This window comes from Seriola lalandi, unplaced genomic scaffold, assembly GCF_002814215.2.
Source record: "Seriola lalandi dorsalis isolate HSWRI2012SDOR001 ecotype SW California unplaced genomic scaffold, Sedor1 jcf7180002053686, whole genome shotgun sequence".
Taxonomy (NCBI): Eukaryota; Metazoa; Chordata; class Actinopteri; order Carangiformes; family Carangidae; genus Seriola; species Seriola lalandi.
Window position 1 is genome coordinate 471,729 of NW_019524239.1, and position 26,478 is coordinate 498,206.

General features: G+C 40.5%; 1 protein-coding gene across 1 annotated transcript in view; it reads left to right on the forward strand.

Annotated features, from left to right (window-relative positions):
* Window positions 1–562: 562 nt before the first annotated feature.
* nnt (nicotinamide nucleotide transhydrogenase) overlaps window positions 563–26,478 on the forward strand; it is a 33,519-nt gene continuing 7,603 nt past the window's right edge. The window contains exons 1-18 of the mRNA XM_023401518.2: window positions 563–670; window positions 2,578–2,793; window positions 7,031–7,260; window positions 7,823–8,040; window positions 8,438–8,525; window positions 8,659–8,747; window positions 9,217–9,404; window positions 9,912–10,045; window positions 10,196–10,387; window positions 12,351–12,504; window positions 13,883–14,044; window positions 17,871–17,981; window positions 20,246–20,391; window positions 20,675–20,870; window positions 21,569–21,802; window positions 22,401–22,561; window positions 24,071–24,250; window positions 24,600–24,759. Of these exons, the coding sequence (XP_023257286.1) occupies window positions 2,640–2,793; window positions 7,031–7,260; window positions 7,823–8,040; window positions 8,438–8,525; window positions 8,659–8,747; window positions 9,217–9,404; window positions 9,912–10,045; window positions 10,196–10,387; window positions 12,351–12,504; window positions 13,883–14,044; window positions 17,871–17,981; window positions 20,246–20,391; window positions 20,675–20,870; window positions 21,569–21,802; window positions 22,401–22,561; window positions 24,071–24,250; window positions 24,600–24,759 (2,797 nt within the window). The 5' untranslated portion in view covers window positions 563–670; window positions 2,578–2,639. The remainder of the gene's footprint in view (window positions 671–2,577; window positions 2,794–7,030; window positions 7,261–7,822; window positions 8,041–8,437; window positions 8,526–8,658; window positions 8,748–9,216; window positions 9,405–9,911; window positions 10,046–10,195; window positions 10,388–12,350; window positions 12,505–13,882; window positions 14,045–17,870; window positions 17,982–20,245; window positions 20,392–20,674; window positions 20,871–21,568; window positions 21,803–22,400; window positions 22,562–24,070; window positions 24,251–24,599; window positions 24,760–26,478) is intronic.

Sequence of the window (26,478 nt, forward strand, 5' to 3'; positions counted from 1 at the left end):
CAGACAGACAGACAGAGAGATAGATAGATAGATAGATAGATAGATAGATAGATAGATAGATAGATAGATAGATAGATAGATAGATATTATCCCACAGTACGTTGGTGGATTACAAATAGTAAAAGAGTGACCCTCAGTGGGAGTATAAAGAACTGCATCTTCCGTATGGTTTACTTTCGAAACGCCATTTCTGAACCTACTACAGTACAATCATAGACTGTATAAAGTATATATAATGTTGTACAATATATAAATGTACTAACTCATTAACATCTTTATCAGTGTGCAAGGATGTGTATTCATTTCTATTTAGAAATCTACTTATGCATATGCTTCAAACTGATTTTTAACACAAGTTTGTGCCCGAAATTAAGTCTTAAGTGACAATTCGGTTGAGCGTATAAAATATGAACATAAATGTTATTGTCAATCCACAAAATGTTGATGTAACTTTCATTGAGCGATATATATATTTATATACACACACTTTTTTTAATGGCTTTTGTCATGTCCCGTTGGTCAGGCACAGCCAGCACATCAGAAGTCATCGGATATCCTCTGATGCTTCTCATATGATCCAGCAATATTGAACACCAGCGGCTTCTGCAGACATCTTCCGGGTCGACAGAAAGTTCGCCTGTGCTGCACAGAGCCAGGACTGTCTGCAAAGGTCAGTCGACTTAACTGCCGCTAACTTTTCCACTCTCACTTTTCACCACGCATTTGTTTCGCTTTGCATTTCTGTGCCTGTGTATGGAGCTTTTTGAGTCATACGTCGCTTTCATGCACGAAACAGATATGAGTTAGCCGCCAGCTAGCGCGCTAGTTAGCTCATTGTAGCCTTTTCCCTTCCCACCACCACCACCGCCGCTGCCACCAACACCAACACCAACACCGCCCCGCTAGATTTCACAGGGTGTAGAGACAAAAAGAGAGAAGTGGTGCTCGCCTGGATAATAACCGTGTTGATCTCTGACTCATAGAGAAACGGCACCGTGCACTGGTTCACTAACAACACACTAAATCCGTCAGTTTTACGCCTCAGGTTCTCATGTTGCTGCGTGGAGGCTACTGGTTTAAACGAAAACATTTGTTTTTATTCACAGCCAGGGGTGTATGAGAGGTGTTCAAGTCCTGACCCGGGTTTAATCCGGCACTTTTCAAGACAAAGACAAAGATGATCGCGTTCATCCTTTTTTTTCTTATAAGCTAACGTCAGCAAAATGTTAGCTGAATCTGAGTGATTCATAATTTGATGACGTGTTAGCTTGAGTGTTTTTTAATGACAGGTCAGATATGATAAAACAACACACACAGGCCGTAAAGTGACTGTTAATCCTGTCTGCTCTTAACGCAGCTCGTTTTTGTGGTTTTCATCAGTCTCGTTAAAGTAATGTTGAAAGTCAACAGTTTCCACCTCAGGGTGCAGAATTGTTGCTTTTCTTAGTTTCTTTTCTATGATAATAAAGACAATATATTTGGGTTTTGATGGGCATTTTTCCACAATGTTTTGTAATTATGGTCCAAAATGATTAATCAACTAATCTAAAATATAATCAGCAAACACAACTGACAATCTACTTCCAAAATGCTTATAGATCAGAACTTTTCTCTGTGCTTTGATTGTATGACTTTTATTAGATGTAATGATATATTGATTAGAGCTGCAGTGATTAGCTGATCAACAGAGAATGGATTGGAGTTTTAATGATCAGTTATTGCTGAAAATTGAAAAATGCCAGTCACAAGTTCAGAAGAACCCAAAACCCCAAAATATTCAGTTTACATTAAAATAAAAAAGAGAAAAGCAGGAATTCTCATATCGGAAGCTGGTACCAGCAAATGACAAGCATTTTTACTTGATGAATGACTTGAGTTAAGGTGTTTATTACTCTAAGTTTCTATTTGGTTTGGACTCTTGAACACAGGGGTGAGGGCACACAGAATGACAGAGTGGAGTTTATTGCCAGTTAATTCTAGTCTAAACCCTACTATGCCAGCCAAGCTATCCCAGTCTATCCCAGTTCCATTATCTCCCTTTTAAGTAAACATGTGGTCATTCATGCTGTTTTGCCGCCTCAGAGTCATTCAGTGGGCTGCAGTTTAAAAAAGTGACTGTGATTGTACATGATTTTGTGAATATACAGACGTGACCCATTTTTTTCTTTCCAAAATGATCCTTGCTGAAAATGGGTCAGAAATAAACGTATGCTTGTATGATGACAAAAACCTAGGACAGATTCATAATGTGAACCCAGCAGCCAGAATATATTGGATTTAGGTACAAATGCATGTAGGAATGTTTTATTAGAGAATGTGACCTGTTGCATAAAGAAAGGTTGTGGTCCTGTGCTTGTTCTACAAGTGAACAGGTAGCGACATATTTCTGTGGAACTTTTTCAAATGTAAGTGTGAGCAGTCTAGCAGCTTATAATGCTGGGAAAAAGTAGTGACATCATTTTATTTTCACTTTCATACTTTCATCTTCCTGTTATTCTTCTTTACCCATAACCCCCCTCCCCCTCTCTGTTTGTTGGTGCCCTTATCCCTCACCTGTCTCTCATGTCTCTTCCTCAGGAGGGGTGCTGCCTGTCCTTTTGAGCTCCTCCTGGTGTGTGAGTGTCGGGTGTGTGTGCACCATGGCGAGCCTCCTACGTGTAGTGGCGGCCAGCTGCTCTGCCCCTGTGTTCAGCGGAGTTTCCTGTATGAAGCTGCAGAGTAGCCGTACAATAAAATCATCATGCATTCGTTTTTTCAGGACCCATCAAGCCCTTGGACTATGTGCCAGTCCAGGTAAGATGCTACACATACACAGAGATTTTACAGGGGCATGCGTAACAAGAATAATTTACAGAAAGCATTTAATTCTACAGTCAGTGCAAAAACTGCAGAAAACTGAGATTTGTTGATTAGAAAGGATGAATCAACTCAATGTTCTTGCAATGAAGGAGCTCCACTGAGGTCACTGACTTTACTGTGTCACATTATCCATAAAAAGCATGTGTCTTGTATGCACAGCATAGATAGAAAGCATAGAGGTTGTGACACTCACTCACTCACTCACTACATTCTGTTCAACCATGAACTGATTAGTAGAGCAAAATAGAATTTATCTAAAACCATTTTGATGATGAATTAATCACTTAATTCACTACTTATGTCCCTTTATATAGCTCATCCTTTCTTAGGTGTATGTCACACCAGCCACAAAAAATAGATAATACTTTTAAAGCTAACTGAGAGCAGTGTGTTGGAACTGAATCAGAAAATATTTATACACTCTAGACTCTTTGATAATGTGTGGATGGCCTGAAAACGCTGAAGTTGGCAGGACGACCCAGTTCTATGTCAGCAAATTATTGTTAGCCTGAGCATTTCTAACCGAGATGTAAGTGTTTCTATGCAGTACAAACTGCTGCAGTACAAAACTGCATAATTGCGTACTAAATTCAGCACAATATACATGCATTTAGACTCAGAATCAGTATATTTTATGGTAGAAGTGCTGTACGTAAACAAGATCGTAATTGGACGGTGTAATTCAGGCTGATTTTCCTCCTCCTTTAAAACATTTGAAACCCAAGTTTATAGAGACATGTTTTACTACTGATAGCAGCGTGAAAGCAATGCCACCTGTAGCTTCTGGTTGCTTTCTCATACACCTGTGTATCAGGTGCAGGTGTCGCCTACTCATTACATAAACATAGACAGAGGTTTTCAGTAAAATGGTACAACTCACAATTGAAAAAGACAGACATTATGGTTTCATTGGCCTTTGCAACTGGTGAAACAAATCTGTCATTGTCATGTAATTATACTGTAGAGCTACCATTCATTCATTCTTTTTCTCTGCATGCTCACTCCTTTTTAAGGTTTGCACATTGTAGAAGTTAATCCACTGTTTAGGCAAAATAGAGAGTAATAAAACCAAACAGGGGAAAATCCTGTTTCTCCTTAACTCAATACAGTAGCTTTTTCCCTTTAACTCTTAGAAGTCTATTTTAAAGGTCAGTGTTGCTACCTTCATTTGCCCTGAGCTCCAAGGTCACATTCAGGATAATGCAGGCCTCACGCATTATTCTGCATTTTTCCATGACCTCACTCTAAACCCACTAACCAGACAGAAGGTCTCTCTCTCTCTCTCTCTCTCTCTCTCTCTCTCTCTCTCTCTCTCTCTCTCTCTCTCTCTCTCTGTGTATGTGTTTGCGCGTGCGTGTGTGTGTACTGCGAAAGCCAGTGCCAGCTGGTTGCAGGTGCTTCATGTCTGTGCATGCTGGGTTCATGATTGTGCCAGTGTCCCTCTATCTGTGTGTAGTCCAGTGTTAAAGGGGTGCTGGTGACCTGTTTCACTTTGACTAGATTGACTACATTCCTAAAGTTCAGTTGGCTCCAGAAACAGCTGGCAGGGTCTATTCTGGACACACAAGTATCAGCTTACAATCTGTCAGACAAGTAGAGGAGAAGGAACACCACACGCACTTATGCTTTGACCTCTGGGGAGCCTATAGATGTGCAGTATAGACTGAGGCCGCACGTTGATGTGAGGGTGCATTTGTGAACTGAGTGACACTGTGCTTTATATACCGACAGTTGCTAGCATTACCATCTTAGATGCACTTGTTTATGGAACTAGTATTGTTAAATGAATACATTTTTTTTGCCTCTTGGTTAGCAGATGCTACCTGTGTAGATCTGTCTCTTTTTACATTGTGAAAGAGACACAGCAGCCTCAGTGGGCGTTCAAACTGAAAACAGGGCCCTCTGGGGTTGGTTGCTTCAGGTGCTGGTGAGACAGATAAATACAATCTATCTCGGGGAGGCAAGTTTAAGTCATACATCCAGGAGTTGGAAGGCTTATCAGACTCAAAAACATGGGTTAATACTGTAAGGAAAGATTATACAACTGAAAGATATTACAGAATCATTTATACCTCACTGTGTCAACAGAGAACAACAACTTCCACTGAAATTGAATGTGGGGACTTGAGTGCTTGAAGGGCCCAGTAGGCCAGTGCTTCACTGGTGGCTCTGGTTTGGGGGCAGATACTTAGCTTGGAACTGGGCTCAGCCAATAACTAGCTCAGGTAACTTCTTGGAAAAACTTAATAAGAAGGATTTAACAAAATCCTACAGAGAGACTCTTTACATGTGACCCTTAGAGTTTTGTTGTTAAGGACACTGAAGTTCACACACTTATGACGCTTATCTTTAATCAAGATGGTGAGTTTTAAGGGTTATCATATCACCTCTACTATGAGATCACTCACAGCACTTAAAAGTCAAATATGTAAAGTCTAAACAAGGTAATGCTCACTAGCCTTCTCGGCCTATAGTGGTGGATGGATGTGTGTACTTGTGTCCTCATTCTGAACATGATTTTTGTTCAGAAATCGGATAGCCACGGGATAGGCTGCCAGTCTCTCTCTTTTTAATCTCTGAGTCTCAAGATGATTGCTACCTGACTGCAAAATGTGTGGTAGAAACAACAGTATACCAGCAGTGCAACGTGGCCACTCTTGGTTTATAGACTTCAAATCAAATCAAATGGACAGCTGGAAACAGTTTTTTTTTTTTTTTTTTTTTCTTGTGCTGTGGAGTTTTTTTGTAAAATAGAAGTTATTAGAGGACAGGTCACGAAAGCAGGGTGAGAGGAACGGCAGCCTGTCAGAGGCGCTAGTGTTTATATATAGACGAGGAGACAGTGGGAAAGGGCTGCAGTGGAATTTTCCGTAGGAGCCAACACAACATGTGACCTGCCTGTTGCTTGAACACCAGACACGAATAAGACCACTACAATTATTTTCAGCCACTTAATTCTGTTTTTGTCTTAGTCATTCTCACATTGGTTACTCATTAGTCTCCTGTGTTTCTTTTCTTTACCAATGTCATTCTCATTTTGAGCTCCCCTCTTGTTCGTACAGTTGTGGAACGGCTGTGCTTTGAATAGCAAAAATCTTGGACAACAAAGCAAAGCTGTCTGGATCCACAGTGAAAACATTTGTCTGTGTTTTAATTTCTCATTTTAGAATATAAATGGGCCGTGTGACTTTAAATAAAGACAAGTTTGACAGTGATTTACAGTATTTCCCTGGTGACTGTGATGCCCTTCAGTACCGTATCCCGTCCTGCAGTGCCCTTAGATGAAAAAGTCTGCTGACTCTGACTGTTGAAACTTTTGATTCAGTGTGAAATGTTCAAACATTAGGGAATGGATTACCATGATATTTAGTTCAGACATTCATAGCGCCGCTATCAGGCTAAAATGCTTTGAATGAACAAATACCTGCAAAACCTGACATTTTCATCAGCCTCTGATTAGCAACGTATAGCAACTATTATTAATAATTAAACTGGTGAAAAGCTTCAGAGAGGGTAGCATGGCTGTAGATGGTAATGTTGTTACAGCACACTGAGTGACCTTGACTACTGCATATTCTGTATTTATGGTAAACTCAGTTTGAACTCCACTCACGTTCATTTGCTGAGGTAATTTCTCCTTGAAGCTGCAGTCGTATCTCCCTGAAGGAGTATTTTTCTGGTGCTGTTTTGATCTTTATAATGATTTTTTTTTTCTTCTTGAACTGTCCTCTTCTTAAATCATGAGCTCTAACTTGTGAAAGAGAGAAAGTGTTCAGTCATACATATATCTGCCATGATCCATTCAGTCAACAAAATAGCTGTATCCTGTGTATTTTTTGTGTAACTGTTGTTTGGAAACACATTGTGCACATTTCTTTCATCCTCATATCTGTATTTTTTTTTTGTTAAACTGAGGAAACTGAGAAAACATTGTGAAATACTTTGTGAAAAAACTTTTGGAAAAACCTTAATCTGCTTTGGTCTCTGTAGCCTGTTGGTTTTAAAAACCATTTCCCCATAATAGGTTTCAACAAGGCCAGAAATAACAGTTCATTATCCTGGCATGGGTGACTCTGTCGTCATTAAGGAATGAAATGTGCACAAATGAATTCATAAAACAGCTGTCGCTTATCTCACATACTCCTGTATTGTTTCTCTTTGTCTCCTCCAGGTATTCCATACAAACAACTCACAGTCGGCGTTCCCAAAGAAATTTTCCAGAGCGAACGTCGTGTGGCGCTGTCTCCCGCTGGTGTGCAGGCGCTCATCAAACAGGGTTTCAATGTCATTGTGGAGTCCGGAGCCGGAGAGCCTTCTAAGTTCGCTGATGAACAGTACACCCAGGCTGGAGCAACAATTAAAGACATTAAAGATGTCTTGGCGTCTGACGTGGTGGTTAAGGTAGGATTTAAGTGAGGTGGGGGTGGGGGGGTGGGGGGCTGGGGGGGTATTTAATAGTTTGTCAAGTCCAGAGACGGGGAGGAAGAAGGTATAAGAAGAGTAAATAAGGGATAAAGGATGGAACAGGGTGGGCCAGTCAGTGTTTTGAACATGGCAGCAGCTTTTTGTACCTAATGTGCATTTTGTGGTGTTGGTGCTGCAGGAAGAGGGGGAATGACGGAGCATGGGAATGTGGGAGAGAGCCAGTGCTCCTAGGCTAAAACAACAAGTAACTGTGAAGTATGTCTTTACTTAGACACGGTAGTTGAGGCAGAAAAATGGAGAGGGAAGAGTAGGGAAGAATATGAAAAGCAGGCTGACACGTGCAGGGATTTTTTTTCTTATCAAACATTTCCAGGTGTGTGAATGAATGAATGAAATAAGTGTAGATTTGAGTAGTTTTAAGTTGTCATTAGTGTACTTGATGTGCTTAGAGGGTAAGGTTGAAGGATGAATATATCACTTTTCTTCTCATGTTGTCCCTGTCCACTTATCTTCTCCGACCATATTTTTCTGCTTCCAGGTCCGTGCTCCCACTTTCAACCCGGCTTTGGGTGTCCACGAGGTGGAGATGATGAAGGAAGCAGCCACTTTAATCAGCTTCATCTACCCAGCTCAGAACCCTGAGTTGATGGACATGCTGTCCCAGAAGAAAGCCACTGTCCTGGCTATGGACCAGGTTCCGCGAGTCACCATTGCCCAGGGTTACGACGCACTGAGCTCCATGGCAAACATTGCAGGGTTTGTACATGGTGCCTTCAGGTGTTGACTGTTTTTATGAGAAGGGTCAACTTGAAAGATTCACTGATATGATCGTATGTACGGTGTATGTTTATACTCTATATTGATATACTGTTCATATTTACAATACCCTTCAAATATAAAAAGCAAGCAATGTGGCAATAGTTGGGACGTCTTCTTGCTTAAAAGACTTGTAACATTGGCTAGCTAGTTAGTTAACTTGGCTGGCTTTGTTCTCAGCCGACTATCATTAACAGCAGGCAGTGTGTGTTCACATATTAACAAACGGTGCTTGGTAATGTCTTAATTGGACATGTTTAAGCACATGAAAGAACAGTTCATAATTAGATTTATTTTGATTGATCATTTCCTGTGTTGGTGTCCTCTGTAATTTTAGGTACAAGGCAGTTGTGCTGGCAGCCAACAGCTTCGGCCGCTTTTTCACTGGACAAATCACAGCAGCTGGAAAAGTGCCACCTGCAAAGGTGTGTAGTATGAGTGCGTGTGTTTCTTTAAGTGTTATCTAAAGTGTGAATTTGTGTGTGTATGCCAGTTTTAACTTTGAACAGGCCATATGGCTGTATTGTCATCCCATCCCATATATGTGTTTTTGAATAGGTGCTGATCATTGGAGGTGGTGTGGCTGGATTGGCAGCTGCTGGCAGTGCCAGAGCCATGGGGGCCATTGTCAGAGGATTTGATACCAGGTTTGTTTTTGATATGATATTTATAAATTACAAATTAAATGAATACTATAATAGGCTGTTATGAATGAGATAAAATTATACTGTATTTCATGCATGCCTCATTTCCTGTAAATCCCTTCTGTGTGTGGCGGACTCTGCCACCAACAATGCATATTATTATATAGAGAGGTTTCTCATGATTTCTGAAGGTAAATACAATGAATTAGAATTGTACAAAAAAATGCTGTCTGCAAGAAAATCTTTACTTTAACTGTTTATATACTGAACCTTTCAGGTGTATGCATCTTAAGGCATCCTGCCATATAGTACAGTTATGTATGCAGTCTTAAGGACAAACAATTGCATTACAAGTTTAGAGAATGGAAATTTTGAATATGCACATGTGTGTGTTCTCATGTTCTATCAGAGATATTTTCCCTCTTGCTTGACAAAGAAATCACCTCTGACACCTCATCTCCCCCTCTCCCAGAGCTGCAGCTTTGGAGCAGTTTAAATCTCTGGGCGCAGAGCCGCTGGAGGTGGACATTAAGGAGTCAGGAGAGGGCCAGGGAGGCTACGCCAAGGAAATGTCTAAAGAGTTCATAGAGGCAGAGATGAAGCTGTTTGCCAAACAGTGTCAGGACGTGGACATTGTCATCAGCACAGCTCTAATCCCTGGTACGCACAGAAGCACAAACTCAGGCACAACATAAATGCTGACTCTAAATTTATAAAGTGAAGGACACGTTTCCATGATAGACTGTGCTCAAACTCAAGGCCATGTAAATAGCTTTCCCCCCTGGTCGTGGAATATCTGGAATGTCACAGAATATGAGACATGTATTCTGGGCAAGTAGTCAGAGAATTTAGAAATAAAAAAGGACAAGTCACGGAATATTGAACATTAAAAATAATTTTACCGGAATGTACCAGAACATATTTTATAACAGCTTCATTTTTGTTCCGTTACTCTGGGTTTCTGTTTCTGTACATGGCCACAGTGAGCTCAGCTGTTGTGAATGTTAGTCGCTTGGTAGGCCATAATGTGGCCTGGCGGTCTGTGTATATTTGTAGCTTTTTCACCACATTTCTACACAGATTTTTAGGCATTTGATTTCAACCTTAATGTATAGTAAATGTGACGAGTAATTCCTTGATGTCTGTGTGTCCATTTTAACATTGCAGGTAGGCGGGCACCCATCCTGATCACCAAACCAATGGTAGAGAGCATGAAAGATGGCTCAGTGGTGGTGGACCTGGCTGCTGAGGCTGGAGGAAACATTGAGACCACAGTGCCTGGCGAGCTGTCGGTACACAAGGTCAGTGCACATACTGCCCACACTTGCTCATGTTCATACCAAATCTAATAGGTGTTTTTTGCTTTGTGTCAATTGTCGCACATCATCTGTCATTGGTTTTCCCTTCCAGTTTGGTGCAACACTACAAAACGTCTTTTTTCTTTGTTTTAGGGAGTGACCCATATCGGCTTCACAGACCTGCCCAGCCGTTTGCCAACACAGTCCAGCACTCTCTACTCCAACAACATCACTAAGCTGATGAGGGCTGTCAGCCCTGGCAAAGAGAACTTTTACCTGGACGTCAAGGATTTGTTCGACTATGGGACCATGGATCACGTTGTCAGAGGATCCGTCGTCATGCAGGTACGAGGTCTCATGTGGCCAGCGGTCAAACCAACAAGCATGTATGTGCGCAGCTGAGATTTCCCACAAATTTCATGCAGTCATATAGAAAATCATTGAAAATGCCCTGTGGGTCTCTGCCACAGTCACTAGATGTCACCCTAAGGACACATAATTCCCTTCTTACTTGTATCTACTTGCAGCATGTCTACAGTTCCCTATGGAGTCATTTCTCCTCAGTAGACCATGCAGCAGCATGGTTTTCTGTCTTTATGATTTTACTGAAACAAAGCCCTTGATTTAGCCTTTCAAGTGGAAATGTTAAGTCACTTATAAATTGGTTATAAAAATGTTTCAGACAATAAAATTCTTTAATTGCAGCAAATAAAATTACATTATAAAGAGTACGACTCAGGGTAAATCTGGCATAATCTACTCCTCAGAACTTTATTCTACTTTTCAATCATTAGCATTATTTTATAATCACTTTTGATATAGCATTTAGTTATTTAATGAATTAATTTGGTCTGTTCAGCTGTGGCTAATCAAGGAGTTATTGTCATGACATTAGGACTGAAGCTTATTTTGTCCATCCAATTAATTAATTGTTATCCAGGGTAGCTGCCAGTCCACTCCTTCTTCTGCATTGTCATATGAAGTTTAGCAGATTACGTTTCTCACCTTCCTACACTGAACAGCTCCCCTCCTTTTTTCCTTTAGTTTAGAAGTGGTGTCGCACAAGTTCATTTTTCAGCTGTAAAATGTCCTCGGTACAGATTGTGGTCACAGTTCTGCAATAACCAAATTTAAGAGATCCTTATGTTAAGTAAATTTATGTTAATGTAAAAAAACAACAAAAAAAAACAAATTTCATAACAAATATGTTATGAGATTTTTTAAACTCTTTAATATGAATATCAGGATCAGCCTCAAAAATCTTTTAACTGTCTGACTCTATTGTTAGTTACAGAGGTGTAGCATCTTTATTTAGTGTGTGTGAGGCAGTGAAGCTCCACCACCACCACTACTGTAGATGTGGCTTTATTTCTTTAATATCCATGTCAGTAACGCTGAGCGAACTGGTTCAAATTTGACACAAACATTCACTTGGACTCAGGGATGAACGGATTAGATTTTGGTAGTCGAAGGTAAAGGCTGGTTTCTGATTGGTTGGTTTGTAGCAATTTGATTCAACTAATCATTTTGATTTGTTAAAGGTCAAGGTCACAGTGACCTCAAAATATGATTTTGCCCTTGTGAACGCAGTATCTCTGGAGCTCCTTAAGGGAGTCCATTCGAATTCTGCACAAACTTTCACTTGGACTCAAGGACAAACTGATCAGATTTTGGTGGTCAAAGGTCAAGGTCACTGTTACCACATAAAATATGTCTTTAGCCATAACTCAAAAATTCACACAGCAATTATGACAAAGTTTTACACAAATGGTTAATACTTTATATGACTCTTGATGAACACGGATGTAATCTGCAATTAGTGTGAGTGGTGGAGGCATACAACCGAGAGGCAGTAATTATATTTTATTTATTTATTTATTTATAAATGATTTGCTCTAATCAGTCGCAGTCTAGCTATGTTCAATTTTTCAAGTAAACACAGAGTGCAGATAGTATTTTGACCCATATCTGATCACAGCAGTGATCTTATAAAGCTTATAAATGATGCTGAAATACAGATATTAGTTTCGGTACCCACTGATCATTAGTTTGCTTACTTTGATCTTGACAGCATAGTCTAATGTTTCACAGATTTACTAATGCAGCAGAGGTCTTTGCCGAGAATCGGGTAATGAGATCAGGGAATAAAGGCAGACCTCAAATCACTTCTTTAGAAATGTCATTTGATATTGTTGATATCACGAAGTAATGGCTGCCCTCATTGACCATTCATCTCTTCTCTACAAGGTAAAGGTTCCCTCTTTCTACCTTTCAAATTGTACCATTTTCAATTTATTGTCACTTTCAGAATGGAAAGAACCTGTTCCCCGCTCCTCAGCCTAACAATTTGCCAACTGCAGCTCCTCCTAAACCCAAGTCTGTCCAGGAACTGGAGGCACAGAAGGCTGCACAAGTCTCCCCCTTCAGGGCTACACTCACCACTGCTAGCGTGTACACTGGAGGTCAGTTGTTGCCATTAAAACTGAATGTGCCATTAAACTTAGATTTTCTGGTTAAGTAAAGAAATCAGGACGATGTTAAGTCTGAGTAAATTGGGTCTTAAGGGATGCTGAGGTCCAGCCATAAGGTGAAGGATCGGTTAATAATCAGCTTTTTAGGTCACTGCAGGAATGTGCACAGGAGGTGAGAAGTGACAGAGATTACAAGCACACGCGCCACACACACACACACACACACACACACAGACACAGACACACAGACACCCTGTTAGTGTCAGGAAGTGTGCATTGTAAAAACAGTGTCACACTGAGTGTTTGTTTGATGTAGTGCTGTAGTGAGTGGTTCCCATGGTGCCACACAGCCCTCTGTGTAAGTGCACCACATGCAGTTAATATGGTTCACACATTGTTTAGGTGCTGGAGTAGTTTCCTACTTAACACCACCACACAGCTACTGATGTTAACTGCTCTGTTTTTAAAGAGTGAGAACTTGGTTAGTGCTGGTTACATGCTTATTAGCCTGGCATGTAACATAGTCATTTTAATATTTTTGTATTGACTCTCATGGACACAGACAAGTTCTGTTGCTGCAACAGTTAGTCTGGTAAAGAAAGGTCGTTACACGACAGCAGTGTCACAAATTTAGTCAGACAAACTTCTCTTTGACTTATAACTGTACATGTGAGTTCAAATAACAGGAAATAAGGACAACATGGGTGGTCAGATGCCTACCACATCTAACAGTCAACCAGATGGGTTTAGAGTTAAGGAACTTTATTTCTAGAGATTAACCGAGGAGGGTTGAATGAAGATAACAGCATAGAAAAATAACAAAAAAAAATGTATATATATATATATATATATATATATATATGTGTGTGTGTGTGTGTGTGTGTGTGTGTTTATATTCATATATATTTATGGTTATATACATATATCTTTTCCCAAAATAACATTTATTTTTCTGACTTCCCTTTAGTCTTTTTGTGAAGTATTGGCTAGTTCATGTTTTCCAGCCTCTAGACATGGACAAATCTATGGGAGGCAAAGAAATTGGGAACCACTTTAACACTTGAATAGCAAGGTCCTTTCGTGTTTTGTATTCTTATCCTAAAACCCACTGTTTTTTTTATTTCCTCCTTGGGGAGAAAGACAGACTCTATGCGCATGGCTTATATGAAAAGTCCAGAAAAATTGAGTGAATGCCACAGATTCTCTTTGATCACTTGCATATGACGCCAAAGAACAAATCTGTTAGTTTGAGCGGTTATTCATCTCAGTAACTCACATATTATTTAAACAAAATCTTTCCCTAGTTGCTAAAATAACTCCCCTTTACTTTCTTTAACTATGTCTCCGTCTCTCTCTCTCTCTGTACCAGGTGTTGCCACCCTGCTGGGTCTGGGTCTGTCGGCTCCTAACGCCGCTTTCACTCAGATGGTCACCACCTTCGGCCTTGCTGGGATCGTTGGATACCACACAGTGTGGGGGGTCACTCCTGCTCTGCACTCTCCACTCATGTCTGTCACCAACGCCATCTCAGGTTAGTTGTGTTGAGTAGGGCTGGGTAGTGGTGCTGATCTCCTTATTCGATTTGATTATATCGGATAAATACCAATGCGTCATGAAATGTATCCTGGGAATTTAGATTTCTTCTGTATTCAACAAGTGAAAGAAGACATCAGCCTGAGATCTGCAGACGGCTGGTTAACTAGTGTTGCCTGAATAAAATAGAATCCACACACTCAACATCCACAACTTCGTCTCTCATAGCCAGGGATAATGTCTCTTCAACAAACACAAATAGGACTAAGGTCAGTGTCTTTTTTTTTCAGTCTCTCCCTCTCGTAGAAGTGATCTCTACATCTCCACAAAATAACCAGAATCAGCTAACTATCCTGAAACATGACAGTCCGGTAAACTGCAGCAGGTCCACATAGACTACAGTTATTCACGTCACAGTTTACAGCCTGTCGTGATTCAAAGTGACTAATATAGTCAGCTGTCATCTATGTAATCTTTTAACTTAAAATAACCTTTCTGAACATTTTAGTAACATCACGCAGCCCTAAATGAACCACTTTCAAGTAACCACTGCTTATAGTCAGTCATGTAGCTTCAGAAATGGTCTGAACCAGTTGCAGTCTCTCGCAATTCAATTAATCATACAATCAAACTTTATTTGTATATTACTTTGGTTCACGTTAGTGCTTTACAGATGATTGAGAGGCGGATAAGACAATACAAATGTTAACAAATTTGAGACTAATGCACACAAGAAATAAAAATGTTGAAATGTACCAATTAAACCAGTAAAATAGATTTTTTAAAAACAAATAGAATAGATAGAGAATACAAATACATTAGAGCATAGTTTTCCTCATGGACACATATGGAACTAACTTGCTGGATTAATAGAAGAGAGAAATGTCTGGCTATTAGTAGTTAACAACTCAAATAAGATATCTCAAAACAAATCATAAAACATTAAAACACTAAAGCTCAAAGATCAAACATGTCACATGTCAGTCCAGCACGTCTCTGCAGCCGCACTGTTGCTTTCTCAGGTTTTGCCATTCAGTCCAAATAAAAACTTTAAAGATTGTGTCCTTATTGTCGGCTGCCGCTTAACACAGAGGGGTTAAGAGGTTAGAGAGGTAAGTGCATGTGTGTGTTCTCGTGGCTTTGATCACTTGAAGACCCACACTGAGGGTAGGAAGTAACACACTGTCGGTGATCTTTGAGGGTCAGGGAAGTCCTTTGCTCGTTTACTCGTGCACACAGCGGGACATCAGAGCTCGGTGGCGGTGTCCCAGCAGTGTAACAACCAAGAGAAACTTTTCACTTTCTTTAAAACTTTATGAGTGACACCTATACCCTATTTTCACATTCACATCTTCACACTGTTTTCCTTGTTCCTCTGGGTCTACGTATCCTTTTATACCTTATTTTCTCCTGTCAAATTCACTCTTGAATGTAAGTTTGAGCATACAATGGGATCATTCTAAAAGTCATAACTACAAGAATATCAGTAGAATCTGAGACCACAAATGAAATAAATGAATTAGCCTTAAGTTCGTTTGGAGACTCTCTTCTTTTCACGTTGTCTGCCCTCAATTTATCCTCGTCTCTTTTTCCTCTTTCCCTTTCCTCCCTGTCCAGGTATTTTTCCCTTCATATTTACTGTAGCCTTTTTACCTTTCTTTTTTTTTTTAATTCCTGTCACTGACTATGGTTATGGAAACAGTGAGACCCAAAGAGTTCTGTTGTTGTGCCAGGCATCGTAAAGACACACACACACTCACACACAAACACACACGATCACTCAGACATTAGGGAATCGTATTGGAATTCAGGGTTTGCGTGAGGGACAGTTACATTCTTCATGGGGAGATTATAGTGTTACAACCAGTGGTGACTCTGACTGGTGGGTCATCTTAAATCTTTCAGAGACTGGTTTCATATCCAGTAGCTCATTGAAGTACGTCTTTACATCTGGTGTCTCATATAAATGCTTTAATCTACTTGAGAGCACTGATTCACAGCTAGCCACACTCTGACACTCTGCCTGTAGCCAGGCCCCCGATGTTTGAACAGAGACACACCTACAGGTCATTGGCCCACCCTGTGTGTGTGTGTGTGTGTGTGTGTGGGTGTGTGTGCGTGTGGGTGTGTGTGCGTGTGCGTGCAGCTCCACTGACGCCTATTGGCTTTCTTTCAGGCTAATGTGTTAGTTTTGGTAGCCAGGCATGCTTTTAAACTCCACGTAAATGGTGTAACCGTATCTTTTTCTTCTTCATTTTTTTAGATTAAAAACTCTTTGATACAAACTTGGCTTTACCACATCAGCTTGTCAGTTGTAAATGACCAGGTTCAGCCTTCTGATTGGGCACAATACAGTTTCAGGAATGTGATGGATGTGAATGTATATTATATTACCAGTTTATCAGTCATTATTTAATAATTATATATTATTATTATTATAAACCAATTATTCTTGATTAACAGTGAGTTTATTTTGTGTTATTTGAGAGTGTTTATGGCTATAACAAATAGAAAATCCTATCATTGATTGCTCAATTTTCTTGCAAGAACAGGCTAAAAGAAAGAAAGAATTATTTGTGAGTGTAAACGGCTAAAGCAAGAACCATGTTCAGTGATCACACAGGCCAAATGCAAACAGAGCATGAAAACCTCACGCCCCAAATAATCATCTGTGTAATGTTAATAATCCAGTTGGGTGAGATATAGCATTGAATATATCTTACAGATATTAGTAGTGTGGGGGAAGAAAAATAGCGGAAAAAAACCCCAATCTAGATAAATATGTAGGGAAAAAAGCACAATACTGCTACTGAACATTGAGAAACGCATGTATTCGGAGGCATACAAATGTTGCAGGTCAGTTAAGAGCCGTGCAAGAGTAGACAGGCACATATCTAGTTTACCTTATGGATGTAGGCCAGCACAAAAAAGATGCTAATCATTAGTATATGGAAAAAGGTGATGATTAGCAGCCTGACACACTTTGACGTATGTTTGTTCCAGAAACCAAACAACAAATGCTTGGAAAGGTTTTTGTTTTAATCTTTTCCTATGTTCATCACAATAAGCTTAAATACTTCCTGTTGTAGTCGTTCTCTTTTGTAACAGTGGAAATTTTAAATTAGTTTGTGTTTATGTCGTAAAAGTTGTGAAATTATGTTTGGCAGCATTTGAAACTTGCTTTGTTTAGGAGCTGATATGCACACATGATTATGAACTCCGTTGGCGAAAAAGGGGAAACAGGGTGAGAAGAGGTCAAACTTCACATTTTCCTCATTTGAAAATCCAATCTAACACTATTGACTTAAAGCACAAACCTGCTCGCACGCATACACACACACACACACACACACACACACATACACACACATACTGTACCTGTTATTCAACTTGAATTGTACACAAACAAGTCCGTGTGAATGCAGGCTCCGGGGATGCTGTCTATTTCATCTTACTGCCTGTAAGTCATTACACGACTGATGTTATCAAGGTTTCCTGAGCCTCTTTTGGTAAACACACTCACACACATTCACTTCTCTTTCTTTCTCCCTCTCTTTTTATCTCAAATTTTTTTTTTTTTTTTTCCAATCTGGGAAGCAAACAGTATTTTGAGTTTAAGAAGCCAGCTTTAGAACGAGTCTATGAATGTGCTGATTAAACGGTTCTAATCAGCATTAAGATGAACTTCTGCTGCGACTGTCTGAATCAATGTTTGTGGAGTTGCTGTGTTGTTTTTGTAACATCTTCATCAAAGTTTTCAATGTCCTGTATATTGTATTATGAAAGTTGAGGTTCATGAATGCTAAAATATCTGTGTTCTGCAGGTCTGACGGCTGTGGGTGGTCTGTCCCTGATGGGAGGAGGCTACACCCCAACAACTACTGCTGAGACACTGGCTGTGCTCGCCGCCTTCATCTCCTCGGTCAACATTGCTGGTGAGTCACCCGCACATAGACACCTCACAGTGATCCCTGCCAGTTACAGCAACCTAAAGCCAATAAAATATCAACTTAGGCTGAAAATTGAAATGTTTTATATTGATTATACAATAACATGCCTTTCGACCAAGTTTTGCAGCTGCCCTTTCTACCCACCTGCTCAGACCAGAGTCGGTGGTTCAGGCTTGGACCACACACATTCACTGCTGCTATTCCCCTTAATAATCCCTATTATAATGACAAAGTGTTCCTGGAGTCATTATAATACTCATCACTCTCTAATAGTCCTGGGAACCAGAGAGTGCCTCCAGAGCTGAGCCATGAATTAGTTTTAATTTCTCTTATTAGCAGACAGCTAGACACCAGGGGAGACTTTGATGCAAGCAAATGAATAGTTAACTTGCATAATGGATCAGTTCAGCCCAATGTCTGTGTGAGTTTTTTAAGGCTGCACCGAAACATATTGGAGTTTTGTGTGTGAGAGATGCAGGATGCCACAGGGTTTTAAGTTCAAAGCAAAGGCTGTGAATCCTGCTACAAATCACGAGCCCTTTAGGCTCTGTGGCATCACCACTTTTTAGTGTTTTTAGGTCCCTTAACTAAAGCAAAAATTCCACAGCTTTTATTGAAAATACCTAGTTTCTTTCCCACTGTTTGATTTCAGTTTTGATGTTCTCCATGGGTTGAGTTCCACACGGACATTTCAAAGCGGCTCACCACATTACCCATAATCCCCTCGGCACAGAAAAAGAAACATTCCATGGCAAGTGACGAAACACAATGGAGAAATCTAGCTCCAGTAAAACAGACCCTGAATTTTTTAGTTTCTTGTTCCCTCCATGTCTGCATAGTCGTAAAATGTGGAAATCTATGGAAGACACCTGGGTGTTGAATATCTTGAGCTACCAGGCCTCATTAGATTCCATCTTCCATCCACTCATTTAGCTAATTCTTATCAGTAACTTTGACTATAAGTGGCTTAAAAGAAACGGTTCTTAAGACAGTCAGTTCAATTCAATGATTGACCTGTAAAGAACGATACAGTGGACGTGAACCAGCACATGTATTTCTTTACCACTGAAATAAATTGCGTTATGTTTTTTTTGTTACCGCATAAATTACACAACTGCTCTGTAACATCACATGCCCACATGTCATGAAAAATATCATAACACTAAAGGGAGAAATGTAATATGTAGTATTCCTGGGTTTCATGATTGCTTCCCCTGTCTGTGCATAAACCAGTCGAGAAGTCATTAGTTCTGCATCTGCGTAGATTGAGAACTTTCTAGCCTATCAAATCAAAATCATTTAATCTTAAACTATTAAACTGTAAAATCAAACTGCCACCAAGTGCACTGCTAATACTAGTTTGCAGGTTAGATAGCTTGATAGAAAAATAGCATTTCTAACATATCCATAAGGGATTTTTTTGTTCCTTTCAATAGTAAAAATATCAACAGTAAATTTAAAAATAATGTTGACATTATTTTTGACTACTAAAATGAATGACTAGGTGGGATTTCAGATGGACTTTATTAGACCTCATGATGGTGTTGCTGATTTGCTTTTATTTTTGCAAGCTTTCTAAATATAGTGCCAGGAGACCCATTCTGAGGGGGAAAAAATAACCAAAAGAAATGAGTGAAAACTGGCTTTGCGTTGTTTAAATACATGAACATTCCTCCATATTAATATATTGACACAGATTGGCCTGCAATAATAGTAGTCAGATTGTTATTACATGTTTTAACTGGGACAGTCTAAGACTAAAATTACATGAACTGAAAAGAAACAGGTGCTAGCCTCTGATTCACCCGTGTATGTATGGGTGCATGTGTGTGTGCACGTGGCTATAATCATGCCAGAGGGGAAAAAGGCAGACATACACACAGTAAAGTGATCTCCTATAAAGCAGTGAGACACTGTCTGCTCCCAGGTTGACACTTTTGATATTTTCTACTTGAAATATTTACACTGACATAAAATAGAGTCATTAAATTCCTAACATTGGTTATTGCTCCTGGGAACAGATTTTAGCGATTGGCTTTAAAACACCTGTTGTCTAAAATTATTAATTATTTCAGGCACCTTGACTCTCGGTCTTTACATCCTTGTCCTCCCTTGCTCTCTTTTTTTTCTTTTTGGCTTCTTGCTTTATTTTTTTTATCAATAAGGATTTTTTTGTGTGTTACCATTCCTTTTGTTCTGTAAAGCACCTTTAAGAGCAGGTATAGTCACTCTCTCTATGTCTCACCCAGGTGGTTTCCTGGTGACACAGAAGATGTTGGACATGTTCAAGCGTCCCACTGATCCTCCAGAGCATAACTACCTCTATCTGCTTCCCGGAGGCATCTTCATCGGAGGCTACGCTGCTGCTCTGCAGTCTGGATACAACATTGAGCAGGTGTGAGAGGATGTTTATGCCATCTCCATATGTTTAGTTCAAGCATGTATCTGTGGTTTCCTACACAAACCATTCTCTCAGTCCCTCAGCCCATGACCATGTAAAAGTTGGCTAATCAGCCTCCAAATGTATTCTGTGTTTTCCCAGATGTTGTACAGGACCTTCCAAGTGAATCATTTGGCCTTTTTTTCCTCATCGTGTGGTCCCTCACTCCTTGTCTATAACCCCTTTTTTCCGTTCTCTCTCTCTCTCTCTCTCTCTCTCTCTCTCTCTCACCCACCAGATGATGTACTTGGGCTCAGGTTTGTGCTGTGTTGGTGCCCTGGCCGGCCTTTCCAACCAGAAAACAGCCCGTCTGGGTAACGCTTTGGGGATGATGGGAGTCGCCGGGGGGGTTGTTGCCACTCTGGGTGCCCTCAAACCGAGTCCTGAGCTTCTGGCACAGATGAGCGCAGCCATGGCTGTAGGTGGCACTGCTGGTGAGTCTGTGTGTATTTCCGTCGAATGAAAGAGAAGGCAGACTTGCAGGCAGACTCTCGAGACTTGCAGAATTGTGTTGCAGAAGATGGAACACCTCTTGTCTGAAAATGAGTGGACATGGATTTAGCCTTGTGTGTGTTTATGTTTGCATGTATTCCAAGCTTGGCCAGATTAAGCAGCAGGTGTGGTCAGCTCAGAGACTCTCTGTGATGTTTACATCAAAAGCAGCATGACTAACTCCCCATCAGACCCAGGGGGTTTGTCGAAATGATCAGCATCATGCATTACTCACTTTCTCTCCCTCACTCACAACAGCTTAATCATTTGAATGATAATTCTTCCAGTAACAAAGCTGAAACCTAGACTAAATTATCCACAGAGACAATAATGCCAAGTGTAGCAAAGTGGCAAGGTTTCCTGTAATACACACACACACACACACACACACACACACACACACACACACACACACACACACACACGTGGCATTGACCCACTCACAAACTTGGAATTTTCCCAAACAGGCCTCAGCAGCAACACCTGGTCCTTCATATGGACCCGCTTCCCAGCAGTCCCAGTGTTTTGCATGTTATCTGTGTGTGTGTGTGTGTGTGTGTGTGTGTTGGTGTGTGTGTGTGTGTGTGTGTGAGAGAGTGTGTCAGGACCACTGAACTTTATGTATTTGTTGTATCTGTAGGTCTGGCCATCGCTAAGAAGATCCAGATCACTGACCTGCCCCAGCTGGTGGCTGCCTTCCACAGCTTGGTGGGGCTGGCTGCCGTCCTCACCTGTGTGGCTGAATACATGATCGAGTACCCTCACTTCGCCACAGACCCAGCAGCCAACCTCACCAAGATAGTCGCATACCTCGGCACCTTCATTGGTGGCATCACTTTCAGTGGCTCTTTGGTGGCGTACGGCAAGTTGCAAGGTGAGAAGCACAGTCGTACACAGAGAGCAAACGTTTACACTTCCAGTGTGAAGAGAAGGCCTACACTGCTTTTATATGCTTGCAAGATAGATATGGTGATAGTTTTTTTTTTTTTAATTGAATGAACTTTAAAAACTCATAACAGGATTAGTCGTATATGTTTATTTTAAAATGCTGCAGACAGATGATGGTCGTACTGTAATTATCAACAAGGGGAGATGTGATGCTTCATACCCGCTGTCGCCTGATGTAAATGGAAAAGAAAATGAGTTCATCAGGTTCATGTGCTGGCACCAGTCCTGGCAGCCACACTGTAATTTCCATGTTGGCTGCAAGTGTTTCATAATGACAAATTATGCATGAGCATGACTTTCAGTTAATGACAAGTCTCAAGTGGTGGCTGCTGAGGGAGAACTCTAATGATAAATGCTACATGAAATCTACTGCTTAGATTTTTTTTCCCCTGTCTATGAGAAGCTCACAGCTGAATAATAAATGAATGTCTTTATTTGCAGTTATTAGTGGTGTTTTTTATTCCTAACCTCTATCATTTTCTCTTTTCCCTTGTCTTCCCGTCATTCCCTCTCTCGTCGTGCAGGTCTGCTGAACAGTGCTCCCTTGATGCTCCCTGGTCGTCATGCTTTGAACGCCACTCTTATGGCAGGAAGCGTTGGTGGGATGATTCCCTACATGCTGGATCCCAGCTACACCACAGGCATCACCTGTCTCGGATCCGTTTCCGCTCTCTCGGCCGTCATGGTACGCCGTGTGTCTTCATATTTCCAAAGTCTGTTTTTGCACTCATTGAGGCCGTTGAAGAGAAAAATCAGATTGGATTTTTCTTACATGCTGACAGAATGAACATGTAAGAATGTTGGTAAAAGACTTTTAATAAACATCAGGAAGGGGAAAAGGCATAAAAGAGTCAGAAGAATTTAATGCTGGAGACAGACTAGGATGTAATATGTGAGAAAAGAGACAACAGAAGGGATTTACTGAAAAAGTCAAATAAGAGGCTTCTTGCACAGGAAACAGTAGCTGCCCAGAAATTTGTTCGGAGTTGAGCAGAGAGCTGGAAATAGTCTGGCTGCCATAGAGGCAAACAGGCTTGACTTTGTACATCTGCCAGGTTCTTGCTTGTATTCGACTCATTATATTGGGCTCGGCCATTGTTAAATCATGCTTAACTTTTGAAAATGTGCCACAGAGTTTGTCAGAGATGAAGATGTCCGCAGTCAACAGCACAATGTAGATGTTTTCTTCTTGGTAGTATTAAATACTCTATGGCTAATCAGTCTCTTGCATAAGTGGCAAAATAATGATATTTCTACTTTAGGTAATTGTAACTGACGTCAGTAGAAAAGCATTTTTATGTAGAAGACATTAAAAAAGAAAATGTAACAAAAATCTCCTAACTTCGCATCTAGCAGGCAAATGGCCGCTGATCATGACAGGTCATCATCAGTTTTTACTGTGTCATCAGAAGAAAGGAAAGTGATTATGTTGAATTATGGTTAACCAGTCTGTATAGATATTATAGTCCTCGGTAGGTTTTTCTACTGATATTGAGTTGTACAGTTTCTGAAAATAGATCATAATCAAGTGAATCCAGGCAGAGCAGCCAAAAGCAGAGAGCACAGACTAATGTAATTACCATAAAGAGAAAAAGATATATACACAGTGCCGTGCTGCTGTTTCAGCATTTCTGCTGCTCTGCATATCTACGTGTTGCTGGGAAAATCAGCAGCTGGACTCAGTCCCAGAAAAAAATGATCAGTGTGTCCCCAGAGGTTGGATGGATATGATTTCAGTTATAGTTATATATGAATTAGTTTAAAATAGCTATGTCTGATCTCCAATCAGACTTTAAAGTACAGTGTAACGTATCATCTACTGTCCGCGTGTGGGGGTTCTTTCACTTGAACAAGTTCCTAAAAATGAACCAACATTATATGAACAAGAACAATCCATGACGTGCACCTGTGCAAATCCCATGGAAGAGAACTGGTTGGGTGTATTTTTTCTTTTTTTTTCTTTAAGGTGTCCTAGTGAATTTCACATGAAGCGCACATCACTAAACTGGCTAATCCCAGTTGTGATGGATGGAGAATTCTTTTTCATACATTATATTTTTCTTCATTTCTTCTTTACGGATCACTTCTTCTTTACAGCTGCCCTTTAAATCTGCTCTAATCGCTGTATTAAACGGCTAATGTGATTACAGCAGAAGATGAAACTCGTCTCCTGTTTTCTTCTTCTCTCCTTCAGGGTGTAACCTTGACAGCAGCCATTGGAGGTGCTGACATGCCAGTGGTAATCACCGTGCTGAACAGTTACTCAGGCTGGGCCCTGTGTGCTGAGGGCTTCTTGCTCAATAACAACCTGTTGACCATCGTTGGAGCTCTCATCGGGTCATCTGGAGCCATTTTGTCATACATTATGTGTGTGGTGAGTGGAACACGGCCTCGGTTTAAAGAAGAAAATCCACTGAAATGTCCCAGCACCACTGTTTGAAATCCTAAAGTAAAGCATTTGATGAGCGATAGTAGATGAGCACACACTGGTTGTTCCCCTCCTGTCCACTAGGAGGGACTCTAAGTTTATCATTATAGAAAGATAGTATAGTCCCTGTATTTCAGTAAAATCTCAGCTCTCAAATGTGTGTTTTACTAGAGGAAATTTCCCTTTCAAATTTCCCCAGTTTTCCACAATTTGCTGTAAAAAATCAGCAAAGTTTAAGCAAAGGTTAAGGTAATCATAAAACAGGGAATACAGAATATCTTGTCTCCCCTCTCAGGCCATGAATCGTTCACTGGCTAATGTGATCCTGGGAGGCTACGGCACGTCCTCCACCGGTACAGGAAAGCCCATGGAGATCACAGGCACACACACCGAGGTTAACGTGGATCAGACCGTCGACATGATTAAAGAGGCCCAAAGCATAATCATCACTCCAGGTAAGACACGCACAAATACAAGAACACACACATACTCCTACACACTCTTCAGAGGTCTTGAACGTGAGTGGAAAAACATGGTACTTTGACTTTGCCAGTCACTTTTCTTTTTTTTCTTTTTTTTTTTCAGCATTCGCAAAGTGTGTTCTGTTTATTTAACCTTTTCTTGACCCGTGTTACATCACCATTTTGCTAGGCTAATTGACAAGTCATGGTAGAGCGGACACACACACACATACAGGCACGCACACACTCAGGTTTCTGTGTGGTCGTCAGTCCATGGTAAATAGACATTCTACAGTGCAGTGTATATACGCAAGGTCAAGGGAAAATTTGATAGGATGTGAGGGTATGTTGGGTTTTTGTTGACAATTCAAATGCTACGTTCAAAATTGGCTCCAAGTTCCTTTTTTGGGGTTACAGCGAAGGGTCCAGCCTTTGTTCCAGCTACATGGGTTTTCTTCATTTCACGTTTTCAATATTTGACTCTAAATACGTGTCTGAACCTCCGTCTTGGACCGTTACGAGCTGCTGTCCTAAAACCATCATTGTGTGGCCCAGTGACGGTTCAGTCATCTCACCAGACTGTTGTGAGCCAGTCACGGTTCCAAAGTGTTGTTTTACTCGCGTGGGTACATGTAAACACAGACTAAAGGCATCCAGCCTGCAAATTGGTGATTCCAGTCACAGCGCTGAGTGCCTGTATACAATGCAGTTTACAAGAATTGCAAAATTTAAGTGCTCACATGGTAGAGAGGAGTTAAAAAAAAAAAAAGTAAAATAAAGAATAATCCATGAAGCTACATCCAATGTAGTTAAAACATCTTTTGTTTTTTGCTTTTTTGAGACAGAATAAGAGGAATACCTCTGACAGCTAAAACCAAAAACAGGCCATAGAAATTTGGAGTTGGAAAGAGTGGGAGAAATGAAGGAGTGGAAATTAATGTTAGTTTGTTTTTTGGGCCTTTTCTTAAAATGGTCTACAAACAACACCACACCAAGATGAGACGGACAGTAAAGTGCTACACATTTCTTTGAACAATTAAAGAAAAGCATAAACCGGAGCTAATATGAGGATTAGAATAAGAAACAAATTGTGAGAGTAATTTTATAATTTGAGTGAAGGAGGTGAGGCTTCGACGCTCAGTCAAGGCGTCACAAAGCCTCTAAACCTTGAGTCTTGAAATTTCAGTGAAACCTTTTTCTGCTGTACTGAGAACAGGAAAATGACATGAAGTTATTACATCACATCAGCCAATGTGTGTGTAAGTAACATTTTGCTAATGACATCAGTTTCACCACACATACCGTCCAAATGCCCTAATCCTTTTCTCGGCTGCAGTCGTCAGTAGTCAGACTGGTATTGTTACACAGCGCCGGCTCTCAGTCAGTCCCCTTGTTTCCATTTTGACCATTCTACCTAATTGAAGCCGTCACAGTCACTTTGCCTGATTGACATCTGTGGAAACGGTTAAGACTCTGCCTGATAAACATAAGTGTTTTCCTGGCTTCGTCTGGCCCATCTCTCCATGGTCTGGGTCCACTTGTTTTTCTTATAGGAGAAACTCCGCAGAGAATATTGGAAGCACAAGGAATGAAAGACTTGGGATGGAGAGGAGAAAAAAAAAGAGTGAAAACCATTAAATCATGGATCTGTACTGCAGACAGTCAAACCATGTTTCTTGTAGAGGGTTTTTTTGTTTTGGTTTTTTTTTCACT